Consider the following 15,834-nt stretch of genomic DNA (forward strand, 5'->3'; position numbering starts at 1 on the left):
AGAGAGAGAGAGAGAGAGAGAGAGAGAGAGAGAGAGAGAGAGAGAGAGAGAGAGAGAGAGAGAGAGAGAGAGGGAGGGTGTCATAGGGTGTCTGACCATTCTGCGTTTCTTTGCAGGGTGACTGTACCTGCGAGAAATAAAAGCCTGAAGGTGAACGCTCTGGGAATATTCCCGGGGGCCACTGTCGCTCGTGGGACTCACTGGGAGCAGAATGATACAGACGGTGAGTGGTGACATCACTGTGATCCTCGGCAACGTCATCATCATCATTATCAGCATCACCGTCGTCGTCATCGTCATCATCATTATCATTATTGTCATCATCATCATCATCATTGTCATCACCACCATTGTTCTCATCGTTGTTCTCATTATCATCGTCAACATCATTGTCACCATCAACACCACCATCATAATCATAATCATTGTTATCATCATCATTATTTTACCACCACCACCACCATCATTATAATTATCATCATCATCATCATCATTATCATCATGTTCATCATTGGTATCACCATCATCGTCACCATCATCATTGATATTATCATCATCGTCGTCACCATCACCATCATCATTGACATCATCATCGTCGTCGCCATCATTGTTATGAACATCATTGGTGTCACCATCACCATCGTTATTTCCATTTTATACGCCCATCTATGGGTCGTATTATGGTATGGCGTTGTCCGTCCGTCCATCCGTCCATCCGTCTGTTAACCTTTTCTTGTCCGTACCATATGTTGCATACAGATTCATACATGACCATCAAACCTCACATGTAGGAGCAACTTAGGATGGCAGTGTGTCGCGTACTATTACTAGGTCACTTTGACCTACTTTTCACGGTCTATTGCATATAACAGTAAATCCTTGTGCAGATCATATCTTGCATACAGATGTTTACAGGACCATCAAAGCACATGTAGGAACAACTTAGGATGGTGGTTGCTCCAAAACAAACTGTTCCTTCTTCCCGTTGTAAAAAATTAACATAATTAGAATTGAATCATACCCGTAAAATATTAATTAATATAGATATGATTTTCCATCAAACTCCTGATGGGCGTATCATGTACCTCACCGGTACTCTTGTTAAAATTAATTTTGTATCCAGGATTTTGAAAACGGCATTTCCAACATCCTCTGCATGTATAAATAGTCAAGTAAATAAAAATGTGTGTATTTGTATCAGTATCTTAACCTGGAGACGAGTAACTGCTTAATTATGTTTGTAATCAATCGACGTGTTCTGAATTGTCAAACACCCTGTCATTTCATTAACATGAAGGTACTCTCACAAAAAAGCAAACATTCAAAAAATAAATTAAAAAAACCCCATAATAATAATAATAATAATAATAAAAAAATAATAATAAAAAAATAAATAAAAAATAAATAAAAATAAAACAATAAAATAAAATAAATAAATAATAAACCTAACATTATTATTTTAAAAATCTGCCGTGCGCCAAACGAGCATATTAAAATTAAAGTTTTATTTTGTTTAATGACACTAATAGAAAACATTGATTTATTAATCATTGCTCATTGAGTGTCAAACATTTGGTAATTTTTAGCACGTGGTCTAAGAAAAAATCCGCTTCATTTTTTCATTAGAATAATGGAATCGTTTATATTCACTTTCCGACAAACCTGACAGCACAAACCACGACCTTTGGCATACCAGTCGTGAGGCAATGGTTGAGACGGAAAAACAACATTCAAAGAATAGGTCAAATGATGTGGTTCGATCCTATGACGCAAGCACCTCAGGCAAAACGATCACATCATGACACTGGCTTCAACTTCAGGGGGCGCGGGGTGGGGGTGAACGTAGCCCAGTAGGGAAGCGCTCGCCTGACTGGCTTATCAAAGGCCCTTGAGTGTGATATCCTGTTGTGGGGTGATGCCAAATGCTTTGGTACTCTTGGGAAAATGTAACGGGTTTCCTCTCTAAAACTACATGTAAAAATTACCAAATGTTTGACATCCAATGGCTGATGATTAATCTAAATCAATGTGCTCTAGTGGTGTTGATAAACAAAATCAAACGTAACTTTTCAACTTCAGAGTTCTATAGACAAAGACAACAAAAAAGAAGGAAGACGGAAATTTGTTTATTCCTCCAGGCCAGTGCTTACAAAACCTTGTAGTCTAGACTCTATTACCATTAAATCCTAATAATATAATTATAAAGTTTATTATGTTAATTTATGCCAAAAGGTGGGCGTGGCAAGAGAGGCACGGTGAAATCATTGGTTACTCCGCATCCTAAATCGCCACGGTCAGCTGTAAATGTCAAGTGGCAGTCAGGGAAGTTCAGCGTTTGTCGTGTGGGTTACAAGGGGAAGATGGACATCAAGTACACAGATGAGGCGCCTGGGGTGGAGTACTACCCCCAACATCTACCAGTTTTAGGTGAGATTATAATATATCTATATATCTTCATCAATAACACAAACGAGTACTACCCCAAGATCAACCCGTCTTAGGTGAGATTATAATATATCTATATACGGTAAACTGTGAAAAAAATGCGTGCGTATAAATTTCGCGTCGTTCGCGTCCAACCTTATGTCGCTAAATTAATACGCACGCACTATTTTCCAGTTTGAAGTGTGCTTAAAGTGACGTCTCGATTTTCGAAGTCTCGATGCTTAGTCTGTTGTTCCCGCCTTATTCGGATCCGGTAGCATGTGACCTTCAATTTTAGGATCACCGTTCGTTTTCTGCAGATAGCGATACATGTTGCAACAACAAATTTCCAAGCGCATTTGATAAACATTTTGTATTTATTTCATGTATATCAGTACTCTCGTTTCAGAAATGAAACTCAAAATCATGGAAAAGTAACATGTTTATTGAACAAGCTAACATACACTGCGACTAATGTGTTTTGTTTTGAAATATTTTATTGACAATAAAATTCACAAAAAGATTCACTCAACAGGCACAGCCTATACGCGAGCTCTCCTTGATGGCGACTAATCGTTAATTGTTTTATGTAACTTCAATCCATGGCGACTAATCGTTTATTGCTTTATCTACCAAAGGGTGTTAACAGTTAACAACTGAAGCTGTGAGTTGTGATTCTAATACAGGTGAGGTGGGTAGGGCCTAATCCCCTCTATAGACTCTGTACCAGGCACTATTGCTTGATGTAGGATAACAGAATATTGATTTACAGACAGTAACTTTATAACAATTACAGTGAGCTGTCTTTATCCACTTTTTTTTGAGCTGTCAACGGTCGTTCGCGAAATGTACACGTCGCGAACATGCGCTAAGGTATACATTCGCGAAAAAACACTTTTGCATGATGTTGAGTTTCATTTCTGAAACGAGAGTACTGATATATATGAAATAAATACAAAATGTTTATCAAATGCGCTTGGAAATTTGTTGTTCCAACATGTATCGCTATCTGCAGAAAACGAACGGTGATCCTAAAATTGAAGGCCACATGCTACCGGATCCGAATAAGGCGGGAACAGCAGACGAAGCATCGAGACATCGAAAATCGAGACGTCACTTTAAGCACACTTAAAACTGGAAAATAGTGCGTGCGTATTAATTTCGTGACATACGGTTGGACGCGAACGACGCGAAATTTATACGCACGCATTTTTTTCACGGTTTACAGTATCTTCATCAATAACACAGTCGAGTACTACCCACAGCATCTACCCGTCTTAGGTGGGATTATAATATATCTATATATCTTCATCAATAACACAGGCGAGTACTACCCCCAACATCTACCCGTCTTAGGTGAGAGAATAGTATATCTATATATCTTCATCAATAACACAGACGAGTACTACCCACAACATCTACCCGTCTTCGGTGAGATTATAATATATTTATATATCTGTATACATGTATCTTCATCAATAACACAGAGGAGTACTACCCCAACATCTACCCGTCTTAGGTGAGATTATAATATATCTATATATCTTCAACAATAACACAGACGAGTACTACCCCAATATCAACCCGTCTTAGGTGAGATTATAATATATCTATATATCTTCATCAATAACACAGACAAGTACTACCCCCAGCATCTGCCCATCTTAGGTGAGATCATAATATATCTATATATCTTCATCAATAACACAGACAAGTACTACCCCCAACATCTACCCATCTTAGGTGAGATTATAATATATCTATGTATCTTCATCAATAAAACAGACGAGTACTACCCCATGATCAACCCGTCTTAGGTGAGATTATAATACCTTGTATATCAATATATCTTCATCAATAACACAGACGAGTACTATCCCCAACATCTACCCGTCTTATGTGAGATTATAATATATCTATATACCGGTATCTTAATCAGTAACACAGACGAGTACTACCCCAACATCTACGCGTCTTAGGTGAGATTATAATATATCTATATATCTTCATCAATAACACAGACGAGTACTACCCACAACATCTACCCGTCTTAGGTGAGATTATAATATATCTATATATCTTCATCAATAACACAGACGAGTACTACCCGCAACATCTACCCGTCTTAGGTGAGAGAATAGTATATCTATATATCTTCATCAATAACACAGACGAGTACTACCCCAATATCAACCCGTCTTAGGTGAGATTATAATATATCTATATACGGTAAACTGTGAAAAAAATGCGTGCGTATAAATTTCGCGTCGTTCGCGTCCAACCTTATGTCGCTAAATTAATACGCACGCACTATTTTCCAGTTTGAAGTGTGCTTAAAGTGACGTCTCGATTTTCGAAGTCTCGATGCTTAGTCTGTTGTTCCCGCCTTATTCGGATCCGGTAGCATGTGACCTTCAATTTTAGGATCACAGTTCCTTTTCTGCAGATAGCGATACATGTTGCAACAACAAATTTCCAAGCGCATTTGATAAACATTTTGTATTTATTTCATGTATATCAGTACTCTCGTTTCAGAAATGAAACTCAAAATCATGGAAAAGTAACATGTTTATTGAACAAGCTAACATACACTGCGACTAATGTGTTTTGTTTTGAAATATTTTATTGACAATAAAATTCACAAAAAGATTCACTCAACACGAGCTCTCCTTGATGGCGACTAATCGTTAATTGTTTTATGTAACTTCAATCCATGGCGACTATTGTAGTATTGTCAAAATCGATACATTTTCAGAAATTACACCATTGTTAATGTATTTATAATACTGGAAATATATTTTTCTGCTGTACAATGTAATTTCGACAGTGATTCTTAAGTGTATATATTGTTTTGATTTAGTAAACTAGTCGGGAATGGCCGTCCTCTTTGTGGAATTAGAAATTTAACATAGAAAATGTAAAAGCCTATCTTCGCCTATAATTGTGATGGGACAGTTCTGAAACTCAGTATAATTACATTCAGAAGAAGTCTTCATGAACTAAAATAAATATATTTTAAGTTAAAACAAATTAACATTGGAAATTTGAAAGTCTGTTTCCTCCTAGATTTTTTTGTTGGATTGTTCTGAAACTTGGTTGTACAATGATCTTTTGAGGTCGATGCCACAAACTAATAGAGAGATATTTAGGAAAATGTAAATGTTTTAATTTTTAAAAATCTCTTAGAATTTTGATTGAATTGTCCTGATACTTTGTACAACGATCCCCTGGGCCAGACTTCACAAACTAATAGAAAGATGTTTTGGAAAATATGATTGTTTGAATTTGAATTATTTTATATTTCAAATCTAGAAATAAAAATTTAATATAGAAACTGTAAGACAATCGCCACCTAGAGTTTTAATGTGATAGTTCTGAAGCTCAGTATAATTCCTTGCAGAAGACGTCTTCACAAACTTATAGCAAGTTATTTTTTTTATGTTTCATTTATATTAAATTGTTTTCACAAATCAATAGAAATATATTTAGGAAATTCATAATTTGTGAATTTTGTTATTAAATGTACAATTATTAAACAGCATTTTAACAGAAAATTTAAATCTATCTTCTCCTAGATTTTTTTTATTGAATTGTTCTGAAACTAGGTACACTGATTCTATGGCAAACGCCACAAATTAATTGAGACATATTTTAGAAATTTTAAATTTGTGAATTTTATTAAATTAAAAACAATTAAATAAAAATTTAACATAGAAAATGTATGTCTATCTTCGCCTAGAGTTTTAATAGGATAGTTCTGAAACTCAATGTAATTACTTGAAGAAGAAGTCTTCACAAACAAATAGGAAGTTAATTTTGGACGTTTTGAGATTTTGAATTTTGAATAAATTATAAAAATATTAAATGGAAATTTATATTTAAAATGGATGTAAATTTTGGATTTTTTAAAAACTAAATTTAAAACATTTAAATAAAAAAATTAACACTGAATATTTGAAAGTTTATCTTCTGCAAGAATTTTAATCGGATTGTTCTGATATTTGGTAGAATAACTCTTACTCTTTGGAAATGTCTAGTTTGTGATTTCAAAAAATTAAATTTAAAATTGTTAAACAGAATTTTAACAGAAAATTTAAAAGTCTATTTACAGTTTTAATTGAATAGTTCCTGAACTCTGTATACTTATTTTCAGGGGAAGTCTTCACAAAGTAACAGATATATATATAGTTGTGATCGCATAGTTCTGAAACTTGGTAGAATGATTTTCTTTGGCCGTCTGCACAAACTGATAAAGAGATATTTTGGAAGTTTCGATTTAATATTTTTTTTTTAAAATATTTAATTACAAATTTAACATTAAAAACTTTAAAAGACTGTGAATTATCATCTATTAGTGACAAAATTTAAAAATATATACTGGAGTTCTGTAGGTCGAAATTCCTTGATTTTCCTTTGTTATTGTTTTTATTATTTATCATCATCATCATCATCATCATCATCATCATCACCTTCATCACCTCCATCATTATCATCATCATCATCACCTTCATCACCTCCATCATCATCATCATCATCATCACCTTCATCACCTCCATCATCATCATCATCATCATCATCATCATCATCACCTTCATCACCTCCATCATTATCATCATCACCGTCACCACCACCACCACCACCACCACCATCATTATCACCACAACTACCATCAAAATCATCAGCATTATTGTTATTATTGCTATGTTATAGGTGAACGAACGACACAAAGGAATCTCGTGTCTACACGTTGCCGCTTATGAAGGGAAACTACCCATTGTCAAGTTACTTTTAGAAAATAAATCTGACATAAACGCGACAGACGACGACGGTGACACACCATTAATGATAGCTACTTTTAGGTAAGTAGTATTTGCTATTCAGCCCTATGAGGAAGCATGAATTTAATATGTTTTTTATGACATGTATTTTGGTGAATTTAATAAACAAAACTCCTCAACGTATACAAACGCAAACTAAAGAGCGTGAAGCCTGCTATTCTGGGCCGACACCTTAGTAATGTTTTAATTCGACCGGATCATGGGCGTCACTTGGTGGGGGACCGGGCAGGGGCATGTCCCCCACTTTTTGGAGTGGAGGGACCAACATGCAAATGTCCCCCCACTTTTTACGATAGAAAACAACCCCCGAAAACAGTAGTACTATACAACCAAGATATAGTTAAATATTAATTTTCAGTAGTTTACAATTATATAAATGTATTTTAGTATAAATAACACATTATCAAGCAGTAATTTATTGCATCCCATACATGTGACCAGAATGCACCTAAGGGACGGTCCATAAATATCGATGTGCTTCACAATCCGAACAATGTTCGGAAGGGGGGGGGGGGGGGGGAGGAGGGGGTAAAAGCCATGTTCGGATTGCTTTTCAGGTAAAACATCGGTCCATTGAAGGTCAATGTTTCTTACAATTCGAAACAAAGGGGAGGGGGTAAACGCCATGTACACATTATATCAATGTTTTTATGTTAGGATTAGGGGAGTGGGGGAGGGGGTCAAACCCAATCCTAACATTGTTAGGATTATGAAAACCATTGACATTTATGGACCGTCCCTAAGACATCTGTTTGCTCTGGGTGAACAAAAACAAAAACAAAACATATTTGTCATAAACGATCCCCCCAACTTTTCTTCAGCAAATGATGTCCATGTACCGGATTACCCCCCACCCCCACCCGCCTCTCCAATTGCTAACAAGTCAGATGCCTGTGAAACAATAAATGTATGTGAGTAAGATTGTCTATCTATATACATTTTAGTGTACTTTTTGCAAGCTTTTTTAAAATTTCACTCATTCTCATTTTTGAAATCCTCGCTCTGCTACTGAAATTCAGATACGGATCTAGGGGCATGGTCTAGGGAAGGAAATGGTCTATTTAACGACGCACTCAACACATTTTATTTACGGTTATATGGCGTCGGATATATGGATATTGAGGGAGGAGGAAACCCGCTGTCGCCACTTTATGGGCTATTCTTTTCGATTAGCAGCAAGGGATCTTTTATATGCACCATCCCATAGACAGGCTAGCCTTTGATATACCAGTCATGGTGCACTGGCTGGAGCGAGAAGGTCTGGTGTATCCGTCCCAGATATATTTAATTTATACGCAGGGGTTAAGTATTGTATATCTGTATTGTTACGCGCGCAGAAAAACAGGCTTTGTAAATTCGACCCTAAATAGTCACAAATGGGGTGGTGGTGGTGCTGGCGGCGGCATTGATCAACGGTTCTCACGGGTCTACCTTCTCAAAACATCACTTTGGCTCTGTTGTCCTGAGATACGCTTTTTGATTACAGTATTTACAATATAATACGAAACAATGTTTAATCCTTCTGATAGCTTCTCCTTTTTCGATCTGCACTGCCGACAGACAACTTTGTCCAGTCGACTACCACACACACATTGTGCTAAATATTGCATTCATTTTCTTGGGGGGGGGGGGGGGGGGGGGCAGTGTAAGGCCACTACACCCCACTTCCATTTCCCTGTGCGAATCACGGGTTACATCAAGTTTTAAAAAAAAATTAATAATAATAATTCCAGAAAACACACAGAAATTGCCGAGTACTTGGTCAGAGCTGGTGCCCAGTTGGACAATGCTAACAACAAAGGAAGGACCGCGGTTCACAACGCCGCCTACACAGGCCAAACGACGCTTATATATGCTCTGATTGGACGAGGCTCTGACGTCAACGTCATGGTCAGTTGTACGCACACACAGTCCAAGTTATACTTATAGATGTTACTGGCGTAGGAAACGGGTGGTGGTGGGGGGGGGGGGGGGGGGGTGCAAGGGGGCATATGCCCCGCACTTTTCAGATATTTTGCTTTATATTTGCTTTATAATAGTGTAAAAGTGTATAAATATAAAAGTGTGCCCCCCACTTTTTGGCACCTTCCTACGCTCGTGGATGTTCATATTGGATAAAAATGACAACAACATCAACAACAAAATAACAAACAAACCCAACAAGACAATAATAAATGCAAAAATCAGCAAAGCAAATAATAATAAACAAAATAACAACAAACGAACAAAACAAACAGCAAAAAACCCCTCCCAATAACAAAAGAAAATAAAACCATTAAAGAAACAACCACCAGGGGATTAGATAGTAATTGTTAAAATTGTATTAATATACGAAAGAGTGTGAAAATTCGGGGGAAAATGTGAAAACTCGGCGAGAAAAGCCGAATCGCCGAATGGTGAGATCCCTTATTCTATGTATTAGTTTCCTGAAAAAAGAGTGCGATTGTTTATATTGATTAAATTGTTATACACCTAGAATTATAACAAAATTAACATGATATACAGAGAATAATACATGAATGGCCGTTAGCTACCATGTATCTTACGACGTGTTGTTTTAAAACATATTTTTCGACTAAAAGTTATTTACAGCCGTTGCACTTGTAACTAACTAACGCGTCAAATGATTATCAGGTTAACTATACTTCACAGTGTAATTGATTTCGATCGTATTGGTTTTTTTCATTGGATGTCTGGCATTAGTGACCTAGTCATTACCTAGGAGCAGCCAGTCGTATGTCTTGAAATTGTTGACACACGTACATGTGTAAACAAGTATGTGTTATCAAAAATAATGCATGGTGTTCTCACCAACGGGTGTGTAAGAAACTAAATTATAACATGGGTTTATGGATATCATGGGTAAGTTATAGGATAGTTATAGGATATTAAACGAGCTTCCATTTGGTATCATGTTTATATCCGGAGTGAAATAATTTTCAATTATAACGAGCTTTAGTGAGTAACATTGAAAATTATTTCACGAGGGACATAAACATCATACGAAATGGATATCGAGTTTAATGTCCTATTTATTGCCCATAATCGATCTTAATTTATATTACTCAGCTCGTTTGATTGACGTTCCTGTAAGGCTGCAGTGCGCCAATCGATGACGTCGCGAAGTGTGACGTCACACTTGGCGTTCTAGTGGGACCTATCACTTTGATATGTACCAAACTATTTTTGACAATATTATGGGTAATAAATATAATTATTGTTGACGTCAATGAAGTATGAATCACATAACCGCTTTTAACACTGTATGTATCTGTCGGCTGGTTGAGCCAGACCGATAAAAAACAACCCCACACACCCCTTCCCCCACAAAAAACAAACAAACCCCACCCCAAAACCAACAATAACATTCGCTAAACTGGTTTATGCACTTTACGGTAAATCAAATGACCATGTCTGGAACCAATAAAATAGTTCGCGAGCGGTAGCGAAACGTTTTCTGGCTGAACATGGGTCTGGTTCACATTTGCACTATTTTTCAGCACTTGGTGAATAAATGTTTCTTGTTTTCTTTTCGGTTTTTCTTCTTTTAACAAATTATATTAAAACAAATGTTTGGGGGGGGGGGGGGGGGGGGGGTTCTGGGATATTTATGACCTGTGATATTTCAGTGTTCATTTGAATGTTAGCACTGTTTTTCAGTACTTGGTGAATTACTGGCATAATGATTGTCTTTTAAAACGATTTACACAGGATGAGTCAGGGGACACACCTCTTCATAACGCCATTGCTAAGGACCACACAGCAGCGGCTGAGCGAATTCTGACGTCACCGAAAGTAGATTTAACGAAAACCAACAAACGGGGATTCAACCTTCTTCACTGGACAACGTTGAACGGCAGACCTGGGTAAATTTTCGGGATAGTCAAGAGTAATTTAGAATTTTGAAACCATGAAGAATAATTTTGAACTGGGACAAACTGATCAAATTGTACACTTCGGACAAGGGATCTTTATTATCCACTTTCATAGATGTCGAAATATATCAGTTCTGGGGTGGAGTTATTAAATGTTGCACACCTCCCCCCAAAAAACCCCAACACCCCCACCCCCCACCCCCCCCAAAAAAAAAAAAAATTAAAAAAAATATAACAACCAACAGCAACCCTCAAACAAAACAAACAAAAACCACACAAAAAAGAAGAAAAAATATAACCCTACTGAATATGGAATTATTTTAAAATTATGGGAACTGTAACTTTGTTATTTCACATCCATTACTATATTGATATTTACTACCTTCAGTAAACAGTTCAGGCTCATAGGACAAATATTGTTAAAACAGCAACAGATTCAAAAGTGTAAGTAAAACTCGGAGGCAGGAGGGCAATAAGAATCGAGTATCATGGAAATACTGCAGCTTCACCATTCATCTCATCATTATCCATGTTTGTAATGTCAAAAAAAGAAGAAAAGAAATTAAAATGTCTTTGTCTCTGTGTTAAATGTTTGTGGTATTTTTAAAACAAAACCTACAAAAAACCGACTCCCCCCCCCCCCCCGCAATTACTACATCTCAGACGAACATGCGTTTTTGGAAGTATAAAAAATGCATTGACCAAATGGATGACCAAATGGATGACCAAAACCATTTCAGGTGTATGAATAAGTAATAACATGTAAGTACATATAATTTAAATTATCAAAAAGGACATTGATAGTGAAAAATGCGTCATAGTGTTAAAAAAACAACTAGGGTCTGTCACTTTAATGGAATTCCAGTATTTATATCTATGATGTGCGTGTTGTCATCTATGGGATTTAATTTAGTGGTATATATCTCAGCTGACATCCAATGATTAACAATGTCCTTTCATCAAGTTCTCGACTTGTTAGAATTGTAGAGAAAATACTCCAGAGAAATAAAAAAATCATCGACTCTAAGAAGGAGGATGGATTTACGGCACTACATCTTGCAACAGTCAACGACCATACAGATATTGCAAGAGTTCTCATTGAACAGGTAAAACGTCAATTATAATTACACACCTACTTAGGAAGAAAACACTAATATGTCTTTAAATCACATACAGACGAACAGAGAGAGATAGAGAGGTAGGAGAAGGCTAGTATGGAAAGATGCAGAGGGGGAAAAAAAGACAGTTATGAAAAGATACACACACACACACACACACACACTGAGAGAGAGAGAGAGAGAGAGAGAGAGAGAGAGAGAGAGAGAGAGAGAGAGAGAGAGAGAGAGAGAGAGAGAGGAGAGAGAGAGAGGGAGGGGGAAGGGGAGGGTAGAGAGAGTGGGAGAGACAGCCACGTAGGAGAGGGGAGGGGAGAGAGAGAGGAGAGAGGCACAATGAGACATATATATAGAGAGAGAGAGAGAGAGAGAGAGAGAGAGAGAGAGAGAGAGGAGAGAGAGAGAGAGAGAGAGAGAGAGAGAGAGTGTGAGTGAGTGAGTGGTAGGAGTAGACTGGTATGGAAAGATGCAGAGAGGGGAGAAAAGACAGTTAGGGAAAGATACACACACACACATACACACAGAAAGAGAGAGAGAGAGAGAGAGAGAGAGAGAGAGAGAGAGAGAGAGAGAGAGAGAGAGAGAGAGAGAGAGGTCTGTTCATCTGTGTTTGTGGACGGATGGGCGAATAAGTGCAAGAAATAAATAGTCAGAGGTGAAAGAAAGAGAGTGGGAGACATATACACCCACAGATAATATTACGTTTGGGTTTTTTTTTTTTTTTTTTTTTCAGGGAGCTAGTGTAAATTCGAAAGCAAACAAAGGACTAACACCTTTACATGTTGCTTGTGACGAATGCTACATCGAGCCCATCCAAATGCTAATATCTGCAGGTACTCTTAACGCCCATATAGGGCTGGATTTAGCTCAGTCGAGGTGCTTGGCGTCGCAGGATCGAACCACCTCGGTGGATCCATTCCATTGATTGGGTTGTGTTTCGTTCCAACCAGTGCACGACAACTGGTCAAAGGCCGTGGTATATGCTTTTCTGTCTGTGGGATGGTGTGTGTAAAAGATCCCTTGGTGCTAATGGAAAAATGTAGTGGGTTTCTTCTCCCAGAGTATATGTTAAATTAGCCAATAGCCAATGATTAATAATCAATGTTCTGTAGTGGTGATGTTAAAAAAAATAAACTTCATCTTTATCCAACAGCCGATGATTATTTAATGAATGTTCTCTAGCGGTGCCCAAATCCAATTTTGTAGAAAATTATCAAATTAATATATAGATACATTGTGAATATGTTGGTAAATATATGGCGTGTACTGGAGGCCGAGTGCTCGCGAACTAGTTGACTGCCTCCCCATCGTAGTGCTGGTGCAAATTCTCAAATGTGTGCAAAAAAGATAGAGATATTTTCGTGCAAAATGTGCTAACCTATATAAACATATATTTCCATCATTCTACCAACAAAATTAGTTGTAATATATGTAAACATGTGCAGTGATTAGTTTGCACCCCTATATAGCTGTTTGGCAGTAATACTATTATGAATAAATGTTGTGATTCAGATTCGGGCATTTTCGTTTAATTCGGGCAAAACCAGCCTGCCCCTTACAAAAATGGGAGCCCGTACGCCTGTGTATTTAGTACGTGGAAAACGTTAGCTCCACAACCATAGTATTGGATATTGTGCGCGTGCGTGTGTGTGTCCGGGGGGGGGGGGGGGGGGAGGGTTCAGGGGGGGGGGGGGAATCCCTCGGCTCAAATAGAACTTCCTTAATTATAATATATATATTTTCCGGTGAATCATCACCAGTGAGATACCCCCCTAAAACGCGACAGTCGACTCCCACCTGCATAATTTCCTGGACCCGCGCCTGATTTATAATGTGTTTTTTATTTTTGTTTTTAAGGTGCCAATGTTAATGCAGGTGATAATGATGGAGACACACCCTTACACGTTATTATGATGCAGAGTCAAGCAAATGACTTGGAATATATATATTTAATTATTTACAACTTATACAACATATATTATATTTACTCATGATCAAAACGTTCCTGTACATAATTAAAAGTTAATATTCATACTTTTGAACAATCTTGTTTGCCATACATGTATTATTCATCTGTTAAAAAATACTGTGGTCCAGTCCTGGCCTGTGACAAGCTGTGCGCTTAAAGTTTGAAACATCGAAGGGAATTGCTTCATAATAATTCTCTGGAATTTTCATGAACAGAATTCAAGTAAATGCAATTATGTATATATTTATTTGTTACAAAGAATGTTTGTTACGTGAGTATATATATATATATATATATATATATATATATATATATATACATACTGAAACAAAAAAAGAAACTTGATTTTATTATAAAATGTCCTACAACAACACACTGCAACTTGAGGTAACTTAATTGTTATATTATGCTGTGTCCAGTAGTTGACATGACATTTCACATACACAATACTCAGTCATGCGAGATGTTGCATGTGCACGGTCTATTTGGGAAAAACATGAAATGCACTTACATAATGTCACGTGACCGCCACACCTTTGCGTCAGTGATACGGATGTTAGCCGATTATTCGTAGTACATGGAAAAACACACGAAAATTTCGGGAAACAATTATTGTCAAATACCTAGACTATCCAATACCGACAGAGAACGCGCCATGGGTAGGCTGCAAGCTGGGCAGTCCGTACCAGAAGTTGCGCGAGCCTTTGGTTGTAGCCAACAGACAATCCACAACCTAAGGATACGTTTTCAGCAAACTGAGTCAACTGCAGATCGCCCACGGTCAGGAGCACCTTGAGTGACGTCACGTTTCGAAGACCAACAAATAAGGTTACGTCATCTACGCAATCGCTGTATGACTTCCGTTTCAACATCACGACAATTGTTCAGGGGGAGGGTGACACCACAGACCATTCGAAACCGGTTGCGCGCTGCCAGACGTCCTTACGTTGGACCAATTTCGACGGCAAATCATCGTGTTCAGCGTTTACACTGGGCACGGAGACATGTGAGATTCACTCAAAGACAGTGGAATAGGGTTGTATTCAGTGACGAGTCTTGTTTCTCGCTGAGATTTACCGACGGGAGGGTACGAGTATGGCGTAGGCAACGAGAACGATTTGCTCGGTGTTGTGTACGAGAGGTGGATAGATTTAGAGGCGGTAGCGCATTTACAGGAAACGGTCGATCTCGACTCCTTGTCATTAATGGCAACCTAACAGGACAGCAATATCGTGACCAAGTGTTGACGCCAGAGCTCCTTCCATTTCTTCGCGCACATGGACCAGGACTAACGTTTCAGCATGACAATGCTACGCCCCACACAGCGGCCGTGACACGAAACTTCTTAAGCAATGCCGGTGTGAATGTCATGGAATGGCCGTCCCGCTCACCAGACTTAAATCCTATCGAACACATTTGGGATGAATTTGGCAGACGACTACCAAATATCAGGAACCCACCCCAGAATCTCCGAGAGCTTGGGATGGCGCTTGTACAGCAATGGCGTCAACCTCCGGTGCGGATGTTTACACAACTCCTACGATCTATGAAAAGACGTCGCAGAGCTGTAGTGGAAGCTCGAGGTGGTCACACACGTTACTGACCGTAATCAA

At 37.9% G+C, this 15,834-nt stretch overlaps 2 protein-coding genes across 2 annotated transcripts in view; both read left to right on the plus strand.

Annotated features, from left to right (window-relative positions):
* LOC121389677 (E3 ubiquitin-protein ligase MIB2-like) overlaps positions 1–15,834 on the plus strand; it is an 80,397-nt gene that overhangs the window by 18,337 nt on the left and 46,226 nt on the right. Inside the window, exons 4-11 of the mRNA XM_041521326.1 lie at positions 117–223; positions 2,233–2,427; positions 4,960–4,984; positions 6,578–6,593; positions 7,135–7,283; positions 8,996–9,152; positions 10,974–11,128; positions 14,992–15,227. Coding sequence (XP_041377260.1) covers positions 117–223; positions 2,233–2,427; positions 4,960–4,984; positions 6,578–6,593; positions 7,135–7,283; positions 8,996–9,152; positions 10,974–11,128; positions 14,992–15,227 — 1,040 coding nt within the window. The remainder of the gene's footprint in view (positions 1–116; positions 224–2,232; positions 2,428–4,959; positions 4,985–6,577; positions 6,594–7,134; positions 7,284–8,995; positions 9,153–10,973; positions 11,129–14,991; positions 15,228–15,834) is intronic.
* On the plus strand, positions 8,914–14,499 carry LOC121390175 (E3 ubiquitin-protein ligase MIB2-like). Its single transcript, XM_041521926.1, has 5 exons — positions 8,914–9,152; positions 10,974–11,128; positions 12,117–12,243; positions 12,986–13,085; positions 14,110–14,499. Exons 1-5 carry the CDS (start codon positions 9,150–9,152, stop codon positions 14,244–14,246), a joined length of 522 nt encoding a protein of 173 aa, XP_041377860.1. The 5' UTR covers positions 8,914–9,149; the 3' UTR covers positions 14,247–14,499.

Source organism: Gigantopelta aegis, chromosome 15, assembly GCF_016097555.1.
Source record: "Gigantopelta aegis isolate Gae_Host chromosome 15, Gae_host_genome, whole genome shotgun sequence".
NCBI lineage: Eukaryota > Metazoa > Mollusca > Gastropoda > Neomphalida > Peltospiridae > Gigantopelta > Gigantopelta aegis.